The sequence below is a fragment of the Equus przewalskii genome, chromosome 29 (assembly GCF_037783145.1).
Source record: "Equus przewalskii isolate Varuska chromosome 29, EquPr2, whole genome shotgun sequence".
In the NCBI taxonomy this organism is placed as follows: Eukaryota; Metazoa; Chordata; class Mammalia; order Perissodactyla; family Equidae; genus Equus; species Equus przewalskii.
This window is the reverse complement of record NC_091859.1, coordinates 44630352-44647917: the sequence shown is the minus strand read 5'-3', so window position 1 is coordinate 44647917 and position 17566 is coordinate 44630352. Positions and strand designations below refer to the sequence as shown.

At 59.7% G+C, this 17566-nt stretch overlaps 1 protein-coding gene across 1 annotated transcript in view; it reads right to left on the bottom strand.

Annotated features, from left to right (window-relative positions):
- TAFA5 (TAFA chemokine like family member 5) overlaps positions 1-17259 on the bottom strand; it is a 248878-nt gene extending 231619 nt beyond the window's left edge. The window contains exon 1 of the mRNA XM_070600655.1: positions 17003-17259. Coding sequence (XP_070456756.1) covers positions 17003-17114 — 112 coding nt within the window. The 5' untranslated portion in view covers positions 17115-17259. The remainder of the gene's footprint in view (positions 1-17002) is intronic.
- Positions 17260-17566: the final 307 nt, after the last annotated feature.

Genomic DNA, 17566 nt, shown 5'->3' with positions numbered 1-17566 from the left:
TGGGTGCTTCTAGAAGGAGTAGGAGGAGCCCACATTCTCTCTGTGGAGCACAGGGGTGCAGGACAGGCACTGGGACACCATGTCCTGGATGGGAAGGAGCCTTCCTTCTCGGAAGCTGCATGAATCGAGCCTCAGGACAACCTTGGGTTGGAGTCAGAGCAGGACACACAAAGTCATGGGGACAAGGGGCAAACAGGCATGGGGCTGCAGAGGGGTGCCATGCTGCCGTCTCCTGGCCAGCAGCCCAGGGCCACGCGCCGCCCTGCGGTGGCTGGGAGCCGGCTCGGCCGCACAGGGAATGGGGGTGAACTCACAGGCCTGGGCTGTCCGAGCCGTGGATGTCCCCAAGACCGGTCGGTCCTCAGGACTAACCCTGCCCCCTCCGGGGAGCTGAGCTCCAGGCCCGGGAACGTCCTGACTGAAATGGGCGTTCTGCGTGCCTCAGGCCTTGGGCCACAGGGCGCAAATTCGACAGATGGTTTATGCAGCAAAATGAGCTCCAGGGACCCCTGGCTGGGGTCTGGGGACTGGAGTCTGGGCAGCCGAGGTCAGGCACCAGGGTGTATGCGTCATGCCTAAGTGATGACCCCTGTGGACACCAGGGCTCGGGTGAGCTTCCCCGCCTGGCACAGCCCACATACACTGTCACACATCGTCACTGGGAGAATCAAGTGCTGTTGGTGCGATGCCATGGGGAGGGGACTCCTGGAGCTGGTGTCTGGTCTCTCCTGGACTCGTCCCCATGCGTCTCTCCCCTTTGCCGATTTAAATGTGTCTTTTCACCATAACCAACCACACCCGTGAGTGTCACCGCATTCTGAGCCGGACGCTGGTCTTAGGGGCGCCGACCCGCAGGCAACAGCACTGACTGCACGGGGCACGGCATTTATGGTGACATTCGGCAGATGGTGGTGCCAACTGCCAACGCTGCCAGGATGCCTTCAGGTGGACTCTTGTCACTGGTCCCTGGATAGATATCAACGCAGGCTGGTGGCGGTGCTCTCTGCGGTGTGCTGCCCGGCCAGTGACCACCCGCTCCACACCTTCATGGGGCAGGAGGCATTTCACACCATTTGATGACAAGATCCAGAGCCCAGGAGTCTGGCAGATGTGTGCCCAAATCCCAGCCTCACCATACCTGGGTAAAACAAGGAGCCACTGTGGGCCTCTGAGACCCTCGTCTTCTTCTTCTATAAAAAGAGGATCCTACTGCCCACCTCCTTCCCACTGGGAGGGTCCTGTGTGGTGAAGTTTGTGCAGTGCCTGGCACCTGCCTGGCCCCCAGCAGTGGCTCAAGAAACTTCCTCTCTGCAGGGGCTACAGACTTTTGTGTGGACAGATGGATCCCTGGGCATCCGGGCCTTCCAGATGCAACCAATTCAATCCCAAAGGTAAAGGACATGTGACCGACCTGCAGACAGACACACCAGTGAGGGGTGGTGCCCTTGATGGCCCTGCACAGCGAGCTCCACGCAGGGGAGATCAGAGGAGGCTCGGGATGGGGTGAGGTTTGGGAGGCACCCAAGCCCCTGAAAGTCACCCCAATACAGACCCTTGGGCCCACCCACCAGCTGTAGGCTGGGAGGAGCCTGCCATGATCCTGCAGTGGTCTCCATGATTCGGGGAGCACTCCCCTGCGCAGGGCACTTTCCTGCCGAGGCCAACTGGGGACACTGGGAACAGCCACTGCACTGCGTTCAGGCTCAGAAATGCGCTCGCCCGCTTTCCTGCCCCCACTGCCTGCATCCGCTCCGTTGCTGGTGGAGCCAGGGTGGTGATGCTCCCGGCCCCCTGAAACCCTGTGCTCTCTCCCAGGGCTGCACCGTTCTCAGCCAGTGGGCTGTGAGACCCCGTGCCCTTCTTCCCAAACAATAAACCCGACACAGCCTGACAGATTTGTCCTGAATGCCACACAGGAAGGTGCCCGGTCCTCGCCCCTGCCCACCCAGCGCCCTGAGGGAAATGAGCAGGACCAAACTAACCCAACTGGAGGGATGAAGGATGCTCCCTGGGCAGAGTCCCATCTTCCGCCGTGCGGCTGCAGCATCCCCTGCTGCAGAAGGTCCCTGTGCCGGGAGGCGGGTCCCACACACGGCTGCATTAGAAGAATGTTTGCAAACGGTACGGCCCAACCGTGTGCAAACACACGCACCAAGGGTGAGGTGCAAGGAGAGGGGAAGCCGGCAGCCGACCAGGGGACCGCCGAGCCGGAAGAGCACACGTGGTTGTTATTTTCCTCTGTGCCACTATTTCCACACTTTTACAACAAATACACATTGTGTAATTAGAGGGAACGAGAAGCGGCAGCAAGGATGTCACGTCTCGGGGGACTCTAAAGCTCTGAGATCTCCGGGGGAGGGGCACGGCTCTGGCTTGGGGGTCCAGCGAGCGAGGACCCCCTTGGTGGGCAGGCATTGAGTTTGCTCCCTTTTCTCGGCCCCCCAGCTCAGGCCGCCCGCAGCCCCAGCCCAGCCACCTCTCCCCTCCCCAGGAGGTCCCCACTCCCATGATGGCCCCCAGCCTGCTCCCGTGTGGGGACACGTCCACCGAAGCTCCCCACTCTGCTCCTACCAGAAGGCAGGGATGCCAACTCGCTTTCCCAGAAGGACCTCTGCGGCCCCTCCTTCTTACGACCTCCTCCTTTAGGCGTTGACCGCATGGGGGAGTTGAAGGCTGTGGCTTCAAAACAGAAGCCAGGGCTCATTGTACCCGGTGGAGTTCTCTGCAAAACATCCACATGGAGCAACGGGTCCCCGGCAGGCGGTCTGCGCTCCAGGGCACCCTGGTCCCGGCCATTTCATTCCAGGGCTCCTGGTCTGACAGGGAGCAGGGGTGAGGAACAGTCTCGGCCATGGCAGCTGAGGCCTGTCTGTGGACTGCCCGCAAGGCCGGAGGAGCCCAACCATGCGCTCCTCGTGATGATAACCTCCAGGCCCCCCTCTTCCCACGGTCCGGACCCCAAGGCCACCCCCTGAGCAGGTGCCCGGTGTTCCCTGGCTGAGACAGTGGGACAGGGCCCCTTCCTGCCCTCCCACCCCAGGGTGCTCCCCAAAGGTGGGAGCTGGCTCCACAGAGCAGGCTGGGGCAGGAGGGAGGGTGGTGGGCGCCCAGACACTGGGGAGAGGCGCACCCTCCCGGGCTGGGGGACAGGGCGGCACTGAGACAAGGAAGGAGGAGTTTCCGTGGCCAGGTAGGGAGCCAAGTGGGAGCCCCCAGGGCCAGTTCATCTTGCTTTGTCGCTGGGGGAGCTGTCAGAGGGGTTCCAGTGGGTCCCAGTGGGCACCTCGCTGAGCCCTCTCCCTCTCTCGTCCCTCACTTTTTAAAAACGGTGACGGGAAGTGCACTTGGAGATGAGAGCGACGGGTCAGCGGGCTCCTCCCATCTCGGGGAGACCAAGGAGTCAGAGAGCCGCCTGCCCCTGACATCTCAGCAGTGGGCCCAGTCGGTCCCCAGCTGCCCCCAAAGAGGGCCTCGTGTCCCATCACAGGGCTCCTTCCGAGCCACCCAAGTCCCTCAGGTGACCGGGCTGAGGCCCCAGAAGAAGGTTCCAGGTTGGATCCCTCAGCGCTGTGTCCCCACTTGGCCTCAGGAAGACACTCAGAGCATTTTGGGATGGCTCATCAAGGCAGAGAACACCCGGGCCTGGCGGGCCTCGCACTGGTCCTGCTGCAGAACCTTCTGCTGGACGGAGCTGCAGCCGACAGCCCAGAACCTGGGAGAACCAGCAGCCCAGGGGTCTGAGGCCATGGGGCAGGAGCACAGGCTCGGGAATGGGGGTCCTGCTCTGCCGCCACCTGCCAAGGGCCCCCGGGGTCCTCCCTCACCTTCCCGGAGCCTCGCTTTCCTCTCAGGCGAGGAGAACAAAGGCATCCAGCTCTGAGCGTCCACCTCTGAGCATCCACTTCTGAGCGTCCACCTCTGAGCGCCCACCTCTGAGTGCTGTTTTGAGGATCCACAGACAAACGGACACGGCGTGCCCGGCGCTCGCTCCATGCGGATCCACAGGATCGTAGCTAAGGGGTCAGCTGTGCCAGCACACACCTTTCCAACAACTGCCACGCGGGGTGGGGAAGCTTGACCACATGGGCAAGCCTCGCGTCGGGGTTCCCAGAGCACTGGTAGGGCGGCCACACGTGTCCCTCTGGGCATCGGATCCAGCCTGTCACCAAAAGCCCGAGAGCACGGGACTCTGCCAGCAATGTGACCCTGGAGTCTGGCTGCAGGCAGCAGGATTCGGGAACTTAGCAAGGGCTCTAGGTGGAAATGGAGCATGAGGAGCCCCAGAGGGGAGACCTGGGGCAAACGGTCTTCGTCTGGGCTACAGCTGGAGCCAAAGGGCAAGGAGTGACCATGAGGACCCCTGAGGACCTTGGAGGAGCCCAGTCTCCTCCTGCAGAGGTAGTGGGTTAGGAGTTGCTAAGGCCCTTGCACCGCACAGGTGCACAGCTAGTCTTCAGAGCCAAAGGCGAACAGGGTGGGGCCCTATTTCCACACCACCCCCTGTCAGGCAAATCAGCTTCAGAGCCTCACTCATACTCAAGTGTAAATGATTGACAATGGTGGCCAATCTGGATTAACCTGTCTTCGTACCTGCTCTCTGCAGACCTCTGACCAGCGTAAGTGGAAAGCAGGACGATGGGGAAGCCTCGGCCCCAGCCTCCGAGAGGAACAGAGCCCAGAGTAAACACACGACCCACACAGCATGGAGGCGGAAGGATAGGGTGAGAGGCCCCACCTTTCTGGAGGAGCTCAAGTGTCCTCCTGAGCAGTGCTGGGATGCCTTCCTGGAGAGCACAGACAACAGGGTGCTCAGAAAAGGTCAGGACAAAGAAGCCCTCATCTCCGGTGTCCTGGCCGTGTCCCAGGTGTAGCAGACAGAAACCACAACCACGGGAGAGAGTGAGGGGGTTCTGAGCGTCTTTCACTGCCTCCTCGAGGACAGTGCCAGCTGCTGCTCAGCCACCATCTTCACAGCAAGGGCTCCAGAGCTGGAGGCAGCCAGTGGCCACCTGGCCATACTGCGAGGGCTTCACGCGGCTCTTGACTCTAGAACCTGCCTCTCTTTTCACCCTGGAGCCTCAAGATGAAGACGGAAGCAAGAAGAGACCCAACACTGAGCACATTTGGCAAATGCATTTCTGTTTACAACAAAACACCAATTTTGATTAAAGCGAAGTCTTTTTAAAGAGGCGTGTGGTTTGTAACGTGACCGTGGCGGTGTCTCACAAGCCTAAAGGGGCCGAGACAGACCTCAGAAGCCATCGGCCCCCACCCCCCACTCCCAGTGTCCCCTGTGCTTTTGGTAGTAAGTTCTGCTCTTGGTTTGGGGAGCTCTCATCTCACAGCCGTGGGGTTCAGACACCGTCACAAGTTCATGGATCCACGTCTGCTCTGGGTCCGGGTGTTGGGAACTTTGTGAGGAATCCACATGGTTGGGGTCAACCAGGACACCAGGGGTCAACAGCATGGTGGTCCCCTGCACCCTGGCACTCCAGTGTTTCCATAACTCCCATGGGTTCAATCAATGAACTGCGTGCATCCCATTCTCCAAGTGACCCTTCCAGGGGAAGCTAAGAGCTCCTTCTAGAAGCCTCAGCTTTCTGGGCAGACGTGCTCCGGGAGCCAGCCCTCTCCAGCTTGTGAACGTGTGTGACCTCAAGGCTCAAGGGATGTGAGGGGTCCCCCAACACCCAGCACAGGGGAGCACCCTGTCTCTCCCGACACAGCTCATTCCTTCGATGGCAGAGCCCCCCGAAATGAGCCAGGGAAGAGGAGATAGGATCAACTACGCAGAAGAGCACAGAGGGACCCCGGGTGGCTCCACGGCCGGCCTCCTTTAGCCACTGCAGTGCCGCGGCCCAGGAACATAAATTAGCATCAATTAATTAACGCGAGTCCCATACGGCCCATTAATGGTATTTAGCTACACTCGGGGAAGTGCTCTCACGTAATGGAAGGCTACAGGAGAAAAATAACTTAAAAACAGAGCCAAAGTGTCTTCTCAAAAGAGAGGCCACTCCGGAGAGTCCAGCGGCATTTAAGACGGCTTCGGAGGTGTTAGCATTTTAACTGCGAAAAATTCGTAACATGAAAGCTCTCCAGAGAACTGCGCAAATCCCCCCCAAATGACACATGAGGCTTCAGGCCCTGGGCGTGCTTTAAAACAACCTCCCTCAACGTTCACTATGATCAAATGTGCATCAGATCTTGAAAAGACGGCAGGTGCACTTCTCTCCCAACGTCCTGTGTCTGTCAGGAGCCTGAGGAGCTCAGCACAGCTCCCGGGGGCTCATTTCCCACCAGGTTGGCCAGGCCAGGAAGATACCTCCATCCTCTCGTTACCCAGTGGATTTCAAAAACAGGTAAGTCAACTCAGAGTCGTTCATCAGCCTGATACAGGCACAGATCTTCCTAAACATCAGAGAAACCCTGGCAGCAGATGAGGAGAAACCGCCCATCACGGGCTGTCGGCACGGACCCTGGGAGAGCCCACCCTGATGGACTAACCAGCCCCTCTCACTTGAGGCTCAGGACAGGAAGACAAGGCAGGTGGGACCAGGTGTGAGCGGTGTCCTGCAAGGTTCAGGAACCTGGTTACCCCCACCTCCACAGTGACTCCACTCTGCCCCTTCTCTTGGAAAGCCATTCTGATGCCATCAATAAACCTGGGGTGCTGTGCTCAGGGGGGAGGGGGGTAGGCACCATCGCCCCACCCTGGACAGGTCCACAGAGAGGGGCGCAGAGAAGGTGGCCACACTCACCCCCTGGCCCAGCCCTCATGTTAGAGCCTCCAGAGTGGAGAAATGAGGCCCTTGGAGGCTCCCAGCCCCACCTGGGCTCCCGTTGCCCTATCAGGACCAAGCGTGCCCCACCTGGGGACACCACTCATGTTTGCAGCCCAGTGACTGGTCAGGCTCCACTGGCCACCCCGTTAGATTTTCCAGGGCCCGGGAGGCCTCCTGGGTGGGGAGGGAGAGGCCCTCCTTCCCCAACAAGTGTTCATCTGCACCTCTGATGTGCTGAGGGCACCTGACCCTCTCCAGCCACAGCCTTGTGCTGCGCACTGCCCACACCTGGACCCTGAGAGGTGCTGCCCTGGACCACCCTGCCATTGGACACCTCCGGCATCCCGGAGACGATCTGCTCAGGGATAAAAGAGCAAGGTCAGCAGAGTCCAGCTCTCTAGGAAGCGGCTGTCTCCACCTGGATCCCATGTCTGTCCTGCCTCCCCCTGGGCACCCCCAGGAATCCCTTTTCGGGGCTGTCTTCATTCTAGCTGCATTAACTGACTATACCCAGCTGCTGGATCTTGTATCAAGGGTGCTGGAACTGAGCACAAGTGCAGAAAAATGCACGGAGAAGCAAGAGGTGCACAGGCCTGGGGTCTCTCACAGCCGGGGCAGGAGCCGGGCCTGGCACACATGAGGCCATGAGGGTAGGCCCAGGGCCACGGTGCCGAGGACGGAAGGCCCCTGTCTAATCAACCAACGCCTTTCCTCCACAGCAATTCACCCTTCCGGAATGTGGGCTGAGTCCTGCAAGTGCGGGGAGGGGCTCACCAGGACGGGGCAGAGCAATCCAGGCGGCTGGCGCGAGACAGAACTCAGAAGGTCTGGAGGGCGAGTGCAAGGACAGGGACTGGGGAGGGAGGCAGGGCTGGATGCCCCAGGAGGGCCTGGCTGGCTGGTCTGCAGCCCGGGAGCCCTGGACAGAGGTGATGGGGTCAGAGTGACAGTGACACTTAAGGAGGGGGCCTTTGGGACAGAACGGAGAGGCTGGACCTTCTGGGCTGTTCCCCTGCCAGGAGCCCAAGCATGCACCCCCAGTCCTCCTCCTCCTTCCATCCTTCCAGGTGAACAGCAAACACAGGCACCAGCCACCCCTTGGGCAGACCTGCCAGCCCAGGCCCACCTCCTGGCGTCCCCCAGCCCTGTCTGCATGGTGGGAGCCCCGGGGCAGCTGTGGCAGGTTGGCTTCTGGGACAGGCAGGGATGTCAGCCAGGGAAGGGATCGCAGGGAGGTGGAACGCGGCCCCCGGAGTTACTAGGAGCTGGATCCTGGATGAGCCACTTCTCAGTTAGTGACATGGCTGTGGGAGGAGCCGTCATGACGCACCTGCTGAGTGTCAGGGACCGTTTCACAGGGCTTGTCTCCAACCCCGCCAGGGCAGAGCAGGTGCAGCAGCCTGCCCGTCCTGCAGTCCCTGCTCCATAAGGAGGGTCTCAGGTCCCAAAGAGGCCACAAGCTGTGCGCTCAGCAGTACACGGGCATCAGTCCCAGCTGAGCTCACTGGCTCCAGGTGACCCGAGTGACTGGCCCCTGGTTTGCAAGCACACTCGAGGTGTTTGTCCAGCATGTTCCAACTTCACAGTGTGAACTACAGCAAAATCCCACTGGTTCTTCAGGCCACGGAGCTGGAGCAGAAAGCAAACAGCCATCACTATAACCTGGTGTCAGAGGGACGGGGAGGGGCTCAGGCCCCGGGAACCTGCGCTGCCGTCTGTGGCCTCGACCATGATCCTAGGACAGCAGATCCAGAACCCTGCAGACCCATGAGACTCAGCTCCAACCTCAGGGTCATGAAATCTCGGGCCTGGCAGGACAATTAGCACCATCAATTCCAGGTGGAGAAATGGAGACTCAAAAAAGAGAGGTGTAGGATGCTTGTCTGTGGTATGTACACACACATGTGCACAGCAACACAGACACAGCTTGCAGGCACAGCAGCCATGGAAGTAGCCCACGCAGGGGGAGGGGAGGAGCCTCTGCCTCCACCTCTCTGGGTAAGAACTGACTGGTGAGGAAAGCCTTTAGGACTAGTCAAGTCTTACCCTCCACCCGCCTTACCGTGTATGGAGGCTCCCAGGATCCCTGACTTTGGAGGTGAGGATGGGTTTGGTTTATGACACACCGAGTCTGAGAGTGGAAAGCGCTGTGCAGGCTGGGTCTGGGGCAGCAGGGAGCCCCGCGCAGGTAGGGGGAGTGTGCGTGTGTGTGTGTTTGCAAAAGCGCTGTGTGACACACCCAAATGTGCACCTTCACAGGCTGCACCCACACAGACAGCAGCCCAGCCCACGCAGGTGCACCCAGTGACTCTCATGCCCACTCATGGGAGCGTGAGGACCAGGGAGGGAAGGTCTGTCTCCACCGTCAAACCCAGAGAGGAAGCCGCGGCTGGAAACACCAGAGTCCCAGCTCCCAACGAGGGTGGCGGGAGGTGGCCTCTAAATGGCTTTATTATCATCAGCTACACAGTCACCCGTGAGATACGCAGAGACAAAGATGCAGAGAAGAGACTGCAAGCAACTTGAGAACCCACGCAGGTCCCGAGCTCCAGAAACAGAAGCGCGTGGAAGGCAGAGCCACTTCCTCTCCAGAGCAGCCGTTCCAGCAGCTCAGTCAGGGGGGCTGGAGGAGCCTGAGCAGAGGGGGTAGACTATGCCTGCTGGGGTGGCATCTGGGCTGAATGTCCTCCATCCCTGGGCTGGCCATTCAGTTACAGAAAAGGTCATGGGCTTGCCACCCCTTTGGCACTGAGCCCCAGGAAACCAGGAAATGCCAGCGCAACTAGGTTGACTGGAGACCCACAGACTAAAGCAAGGGTCCAACGGGGGTGACAATTCTGCCCCGAGGAGCCACACTGCAAGGTCTGAAGACATCCTTGGTTGTCGCACTCGTGGGGGGTGGGGGTTCCTGGCATCAAGTGGGCGGGGATCAGGGATGCTGCCCAACACCCCACAGTGCCCAGGACGGCCCCACCCCAGAGAGTGACCCGACCCCAAATGTGCACAGTGCTGAGGGGGAAACCCTGAAAAGAGGGATCTGGGGAGGAAGCACTCAAGGGCAAGGAGGATGGGGGGGTTTCACAGTAGGAGCCAAGCAAAGGAGGGAGCCTCCTGGGAGAGTCGAGGGTTTTCTACTCCACAGTGGAAGGGATGCTTTCTAAAACAGTGTGCATTTCCCTGGGAGTCCACACATTCCTTGTTCTTTCTTTCTAATCAGACAGTGTTAGAACCAGATCCATCCTTGGGGATCCCGCAACTCCTTCATTTTTCAGAGGACATTTCTCCAGCCACGCCCCGAGACCTTTGGCCACATCCCCCTTCTTCAGCCCAGCCCCCATCCTTGGGCCCTGCCCCCAGACCTTCAGCCTCTTCCCCCGTCATTTGGAGGAGCCCCCACTCCTTGGGCCTGGCTTCCAGAACTTCAGCTTCTCCCCCCATCATTTGGAGGAGCCCCCAGTCCTTGGGTCCTAACCTTAGACCTTCAGCCTCTCCCCCCATCATTTGGAGCAGCCCCCACTCCTTAGGCTTGGCTTCCAGACCTTCAGACTCTCCGCCCATCATACGGAGGAGCCCCTCATCCTTGGGCCTGGCTTCCAGACTTTCAGCCCCCACCAGTCACAGCTCACTGTCCTGGGCACCCAGATCAATGAGTATTGGCTCAGAGAATCAGTCCATCCCCTGGGGGCAATAAGCCATGCCCCAGAGCTCAGAGCCTAAAATAGAGGTGAGAAGTGGGCCCTGACAGCAGGCATCCCGATGAGCACTGGAGAGGGAGACGAGGCGGTGTGTTCAAGAGAGGCTTCCTGGAGGAGGCGTTCTCCAGCAGTGGGGGGTTTCCCTCCTACGTTCAGTGGCACTATAGAGCGTCACTGTGAAGGGGACCTGGCAGGTGGTGGAATATCACATTAAGAGAGACCAGGGTGTGCAGGTGGGAATGCACACACACCTCGTTCCTACAAGGGAGGCCCTGCAGTGGAGGCCTTGGGGCTGGACTCCGCCAAGCCAGGCCAGAGCGATGGACAGTCCCACCGGGCAGGAAAGATCCAGCTTTGTGAGGCCCCGAGAGATGTGAGGGGGGGAGATGGTGAGAGATGGTGAGGAGTGGACAGTGCAGAGCTTTCTTTCTGAGGGGAGCCATGGGTGGAGGCTCAGGGTGGCCAGCCTGCAGACAGAGGGACCACCGAGGACGATGGTGATGTGCTCGGGAGGGCCTCAGGTGACGACGGTGCAGACAGACTGGAAGACGGCAAGACGTATTTGGAGAAGGACTCACAGGCAGGCTGGGCACAGGGACAGGGCCGTGAGGTCACCCTGCAGTGCAGAGGCCAAGGGAAGGCCAGGCAGTAAAAAAAGAAGGCTCCAGGGATGGAAGGGGGCTTCAGGGCCAGACCCTCACTGCAGCCTACCACCCCTGGGAGGCACCAGCCATTCTGAAATTGGGGCAGGCTGAGACCAGAGAGGGCAAAGAACCCACAGAACCGGGTGCCTGGCCGGGCTGCTCATCTCCCTCCTCCAGTGCCTTCCTTTTGTGCTGACCGTCCGGTCCCCACTGGAAGGCAAGCCCAGGAGGGCAACCATCTTGCCCATTTCTCTGCCCTCAGTGCTCCCTAATTCCTAAGCACATGAATAAGCTGGAGGCCAGGACTCCTGCCTTCCAGAAATGCCTGGGGCTGGCTCTCCACTGCTCCTCCCTCATTCAATACATGTGGAAAGAAAGCCAGCTCCCCTGGTGGGGCCCCACCAAGGCCAGTCCCTCCACAGGGGAGGCTGACCCCACTGCAGCTGATGCGTCAGGAACGGGGGGCGCAAGACCTCTGCGAGATAAGTGAAGCCTCTCCCAGGGAGACTGCATAGGGGCCACTGTCCCACCAGGCCCAAATCTGCCCTTCTGGAGGACGCTGCTGCCACGCAAACCTGCAACTGGGCCTCCCGAGAGCCACCAGGCCCAGGGATTGCAGGGGAGTCCCGCTCACCTAGTTGGAGACAAAACTGATTCCACCCTCAACGCCTGCCAGCCATTTTAATAAATAAGTAAGCATTACAAAGCCTCAGGGAGCCTCCGCCACATTCGCCTGGGTGAAGGAGAGATGAGAATAGTTGCCCAGATCTGCTGCCAGCTGCTCGGCCGTTGCTGGAAAACCTAGCCATCTAGACAGCTTGTGCTGCCTGCCGGGAGTTTTAGCGAGCACACGCTCTGGGCCCAGATCTGGAAAACGTGCACAGGGGAGAGGGGATGAGAGAGAGGAGCCAGCGGCCGTTCAGGCGGCTCCAGAGAGCCCTCCAGGATAGAAGGAGGGGCCCTCACAGCAGCCACAGGAACAGGGGGGCAGCCCTGGCACCCCGAGACTCCAGCTCGGAGGGTCCGTGAACGGCATGCAAGGGAGCTTTTAGAAAGGACATCGCCAGGCTCTATCAGCCTGAAGTGCCAGCCCAGCCTCCTGAGAGGGCAGCCGGGGACAATTCCCCAAACAAATAAAACCCAGCAGATCCCAGGCCTCTCCCCCACAGTTCTCACTCCAGCATCCTAGCCACTCGCACACGGGAAAGCCGGATCCAGGTCCTCCTTATCAGGGTCCTCCCTGTCACTCGGCCATCACCCAGGGTGCTCTCGGTGACAGGTGGCATTCTGTAGAGGTCATTAACTCCAGAGCACCACATTTTAATGCAAAAATGAGCCCTTCTAAACCAGCGCAGATGCGAAGCTATATAAAGAAATGGGGATTTTAATGTTTTGCTTTTCTTCCCTTTTCTAGTGCCACATTATCATAACATTTTCCCATAATTACGCCCATAAAAGTCACCTGAACATACTTCACACCACAAAAGTTGATCTACATATTTCATTCCTGGGATGCCGAGTGGCAGGTCCCGAGCGGGGAATACCAGGGCAGAATTCAGCCAGGAGACCGTCACGCTGAGCGGTCGCAGCCAGCCCCCTCCTGTGGATGTCCTGTCCTCGGGCATCGAGGAAATGACATGCCAGGGAGAATCCAGGAGGAGTGTGGACTCTCCCTGCAGCATGATCGCAGTATCTCGGGGTAAGGACAACAGACGGGACTCAGAGGAGGGGACAGTGGAGCGCAAGTCAGCCCGGCAGCTGGCCAGCACTCAGCGCTGTCGTCAAGAAGGACACTGTTCTGGACAACCCCACAAGGTCCTCCCCCCAGGGCTCTTCGTCCCAGAGAATGATGCTTCCCGGGAAAACCGCCTCTCCTTTGCTGACCCTCGGCTGATACAAATTCCACAACGAGAGGTCAACTTATCTTTATGTAGCAAACAGCCCATCTTCTCGTGCCAGAAATTCACCAAACAAAAACACAGTAGGAGGAAAAAAAAAAAAAAAAAGAAGAAGCCAAGATGAGAAATAAACTCCTGAATGGCATCACTTCATTAATCCTCCAGTACTTTCAATTTCACTTCTTCAAGAACCCCAGAAATAAAATTTGAACAGCAGGAAAGTGGCATATTCTAATCTCTCCTAAATATGCAATAAATTGTATTTATAAGGAAATTCAACATCAGAGAGCCTACGCTCGGTTAGTATTCTAATGGATTAAAAACAATTCTGAAGTTGTTTGTAACATCTTCTCCTAGTTGCAGCTGAGGATGTGAGACTTAACTTAAACATACAATTCAATTTTGATGGGATTTATTTGAAAAAAAACCCACGTCAAAAACACAGACCCATTGCCTTTCCCCACACGGCTCCCTGGTCCTTTAAAATACAGTTTCCTCCCACCGTGTACATGCCAGGAATGTCTGTCCACCAAGCCCTTCTGCACAGGGAACCCAGAATCTACGCTAAAGCAGTGTCCTCTGCCTTTGAGTTGAATATTGCACACGAGTGTCACGTCAAGGCTCGGTGTCGTAAGGCATTCACAGGCGCATCATTTCCTCCGTCTTCCTCATTGTCATTACAGTTAACATGCCGTAAGCCAGTGTGGAAGGACCACATCTTCGGCAAGGAGCATGGTGCACACACCCATATGGTTGCCCAGAGCGGTCCCACTCCTCCCGAGTCCAGGCTGACCTCTCTGCTCCAGAGCTACAAAAGAGACGATCTGAATCAGTTCTTTCTAAGCCAGAGTGGCGGAGGTTTCCCCAGGCCAGAACGAAGGAGTTTCAACTTTCTCATCCTCCAGGTCCAATCTTTACCGAGAACCCAGCCTGCTGTCAAGAGGATGCACACAGAGGACGGAGCAGGCATGTTACAGAAAGCTATCGAGGGCCCCCTTCCTCTTTCTGCTTTTCCGGGCAATTCTTCCCGAACAGGAGAAAACGACAAGGCAGTGTCACTATAGCAACTAACCTACATGGTGGACTGCAGGTCTTTCTCCAGCCAGAGGGTGGAGCCCATCTCCTTAAATATGATCTCGGCCCACTGCAAAGCAGGAAGGTCCTTCCCGGGGCCAAGAACAGAGGACTGACCACCCCCAAACTGAAAACCAGGCCAAGAAATAATCCAGCTCTCTGAGCAGCGCCAGGAAGCAAGTACCTTCCGTGCTGCAGAGAAACGCACAGGTTTAATAGGCAGGATAATTGAATCCTGCATTATACTTATCAGTTTCCCTAATTAATACAATACAAATATATCTGCTCCATAACACAAAAACATTTTGGGTAATAAAAATCCTCACTGATAACAAAAACAATTTACAAACAAGCATGCTAAGTATTCTTCTCCATCCCAGATATATTTGGAAAAGAGAACAGATATCATAGCAACTATTTCATTTGCATTTCATTTGCTTTATCAATTCTGAAAAAAAAAGCATTTTTTTTCTGGAGGGCTGCAGTTCCAAGCTATAAATTATTATTATGACTATTCTGCATTTTAGTGAAATGTTTTAATTTCTCCAAGTGCATTTCTGGGGTAATGGTGTGTCGAAAAACGTTATCTTATTGTCAATTATTCCACTACATGGAGATGGAAACAAGCCTAAAATGTGGTTAACCCAAGCTCCTATTATTAGTGATTTCTACTCTTCTGGATAAAACGTTTTCACCAAACATCCTAGTCCTGCTGGAAGAGCTGATTCCAGAATTTGAGGTGGCTTCCTAAGGGGTCTGATTGTAAGAGGGGCCTCAGGGTCATTGCTGGTCTGAGCCCCTGGCAGGCCCCAGACGCTACACTCCAGGAGCTTGGAGCAGGCGGCAGACCCGCGGAGGTGTGAGTGTCAGGGAGCACAAGCCACGGGGCCTTGGGGCTCGAGTGGGCAGAGGGTGGAGTGGGCAGAAGCTACACACTGAGAAGGTGGGAACGTGAGGCCCTGACCAGCACTGGGGTGGGAAGTGTGGAAGCCACAGGCTGGTTGTCCTGTACTTAACAACAATTAGTAATTGCTCTTTTCCCCACCTGGAGGGCTGCCTCCCAGCCAGCCTGCTGTTGGGGTTCTCGCCTGCCTTGGCCCCAAGCACGCTGTCGCCAGAGTCAGCCAGGAACTACACCCAGGGGGCTCAAGACGCTATGGTCCCCTTCCCAAACACCACTCAAGGAGCCCCCTCCCTTGATGCCAGTAGGAAGTGCATTCAAATGGCTGGTTTCGGTGTGGCGGGAGTTTATCTGCCATTAACCCTTTCCACATCACCAAGGAAGCGGCGCTGGGGCTCCGCTCCGGGATTCGTGAATGCCACCCGCGGGCTCGAGATGATGGCCGCGGGCAACTGGGGAGTGGGCACAAACGTCGCTCAACGCCCCAGACCCCGCTCCCCGCAGCCAGGCCGGCGGTCGCCGTGTGAGAGGCGCGCTGTCTGCACCCCGGGTGGCGGTGCCTGTCTGGGCGGCCCAGGGTACGATGCCCCTGGGAATCCTCCCGCCCCGCGACACCTCCCGGCGCGGTGCCCCAGCTGTCGCCAGCAATTGTAGGAAAAGGCACAACCTGGCTGAAGCAAGTAGGACATTTCCTGCTCCAGGCACCGGGTTTCCCTCGCGATCTGGCGGGCTGGGCTGTCCCGGGGCTCCGTGGCCCGCAGCAGCCTCATTTTGGGGACGGCGGAGGCTCAGACTGGGCGCGAGGAGGCCCCGCGCTGTGAGGTGGTGGCGGGGTAGCAAGGCTCCGCGCTGGCCTCTTTTTTTGGTAAAGAATCCATATTTTTCCATCACCTCCAGCGCCCATGGCAATTCTCCATGACAGGTGTTCCCCAGCACCTGACCCGTCCTTTCCTCCCTTTGGGATGGGAAGGGACAGGAGCCTGAGCCAGGCGGCCGGCGGAGGAACCGACCACCCCGCGCCATCCCGGGCCAAGCCTGTGCCCTGGACGCTGACCTCTCCCCACCCACCCCAACCAGCTGCGAACGTGCGCCCAGAGCACTGATCACCCACCCCCACTGCAGTCCCCAGGCTGTGCCCGGGACTCCGACCACCCCTCATTCGCCCAGCCCGGAGCCTGTGCCCAGGGCACAGCCCACGCCCGACTCACCCCAGCGGACCCCGAGCCTGTTCCCGTTCCCCTGACACCCCACACCCACCCCAGCCCCCAGCTGTGCCCCGGACGCCCACAAGCCCGCGCCACCCCAGCCCCCAGCCCCGTCGCCCCGCGAAAGACCCGCTGGGTCTCCGGCTCAGGTTCTCGGACACCTTCAGCCACCCCAGCCCTCACTTCTCCTCTTTTTCAAGAAAGCGCCAGCGAGTCTGCTTCCCAGGAAAGCAGAAGCCCCAGCCATGCGTCCGAGCCTGAGCCCCGCTCCTGCCCGAGACGCCCCGTTCCAGGCTCGGCCGCCGCGTCCCCCTTCATCCCTGGCGGGAGCGTCGCCGGCAGAAAGCGCTGGGCAGGGCGCTCCGCCGACATCCCCATCAGTGCTGCTCGGCCGCCCGGACCTGCTGCCGCCTCCGGAGCGCTCGGCTCGGCTCGGATCGCCGGCTCGGCTCGGATCGCCGGCCTGGGCCAGGAGCGGCGGCAGCACGCCAGGCAGCCCGGGGCATCGCCTTGCAGGGACGCGCCGCGCCACCCGGGGCCTGGCGCCCGGGCCCTGCCCCGGAGTCCAGAGACGGAGGCTCGGGCAGCGGCGCCCGCCTCCAAAGTGCCCGAGTGCCGGTAGCCTGGGCGGACTCTCGCCCTCCTGGCCCAGCGGAGGACCGGCCGGGACCCGGGGGACGGCGCGCCCCGAGCTCGCAACTCCGTACAGACTCCGGGCGGCCCCGGGGCGCCCCGCCGGGGCCGGGGCAGGGGCTGAAGGGCCGAAGGGCTGTGCGGGGCCCGGGCCGCGCGGTACTCACTGCAGTAGGCGATGAGCAGGCTGGCCAGGATCATGAACGCCCAAAAAGTTGAGGACATGCTGGGCAGGGCGGTCGCATCTTGCCGGCTGCTGGTCCTGGGCGATGGCGCCATTGAAGCCGCGGCGCCCGCGCGGGGGGCAGCAGCGCGTCTCAGCAGCCGGCCCTGCCCGCGCCCCCGCGTCGGCCTCCACGTGCGGGCCCCGCGCGCGCCATCCTCCGCCGCCGCCGCCGCCGCCGCCGCCGCCGCCGCGCCCGGGCTCCGGCCCACTGCGCCCCGCGCCGGCCCGCCCCGCGCCGCGCCCGCGCCCGCGCCCGCCGAGCCCGGGGACGTCGGCCCCGCGGCTCTGGGTGTCGCTGCGCGCCCGGGCTCGCGCGCTGGCCACCGAGGCGAGGGGCGCGCCCGACGCGCGTGCCCGGCGCCGCAGGGATCCCGCGCGGGCCCCGGGACTGGCAAGGGAGGCAGGCAGAGGGCTTCTGCGCCTGAGCCGCGCCTCTGGATGGCGACAGAGACGGCCCGGCGCGCCCGCAGCCTGGGCACCTGACGGGGAGCCTGAGCCTGGCCTC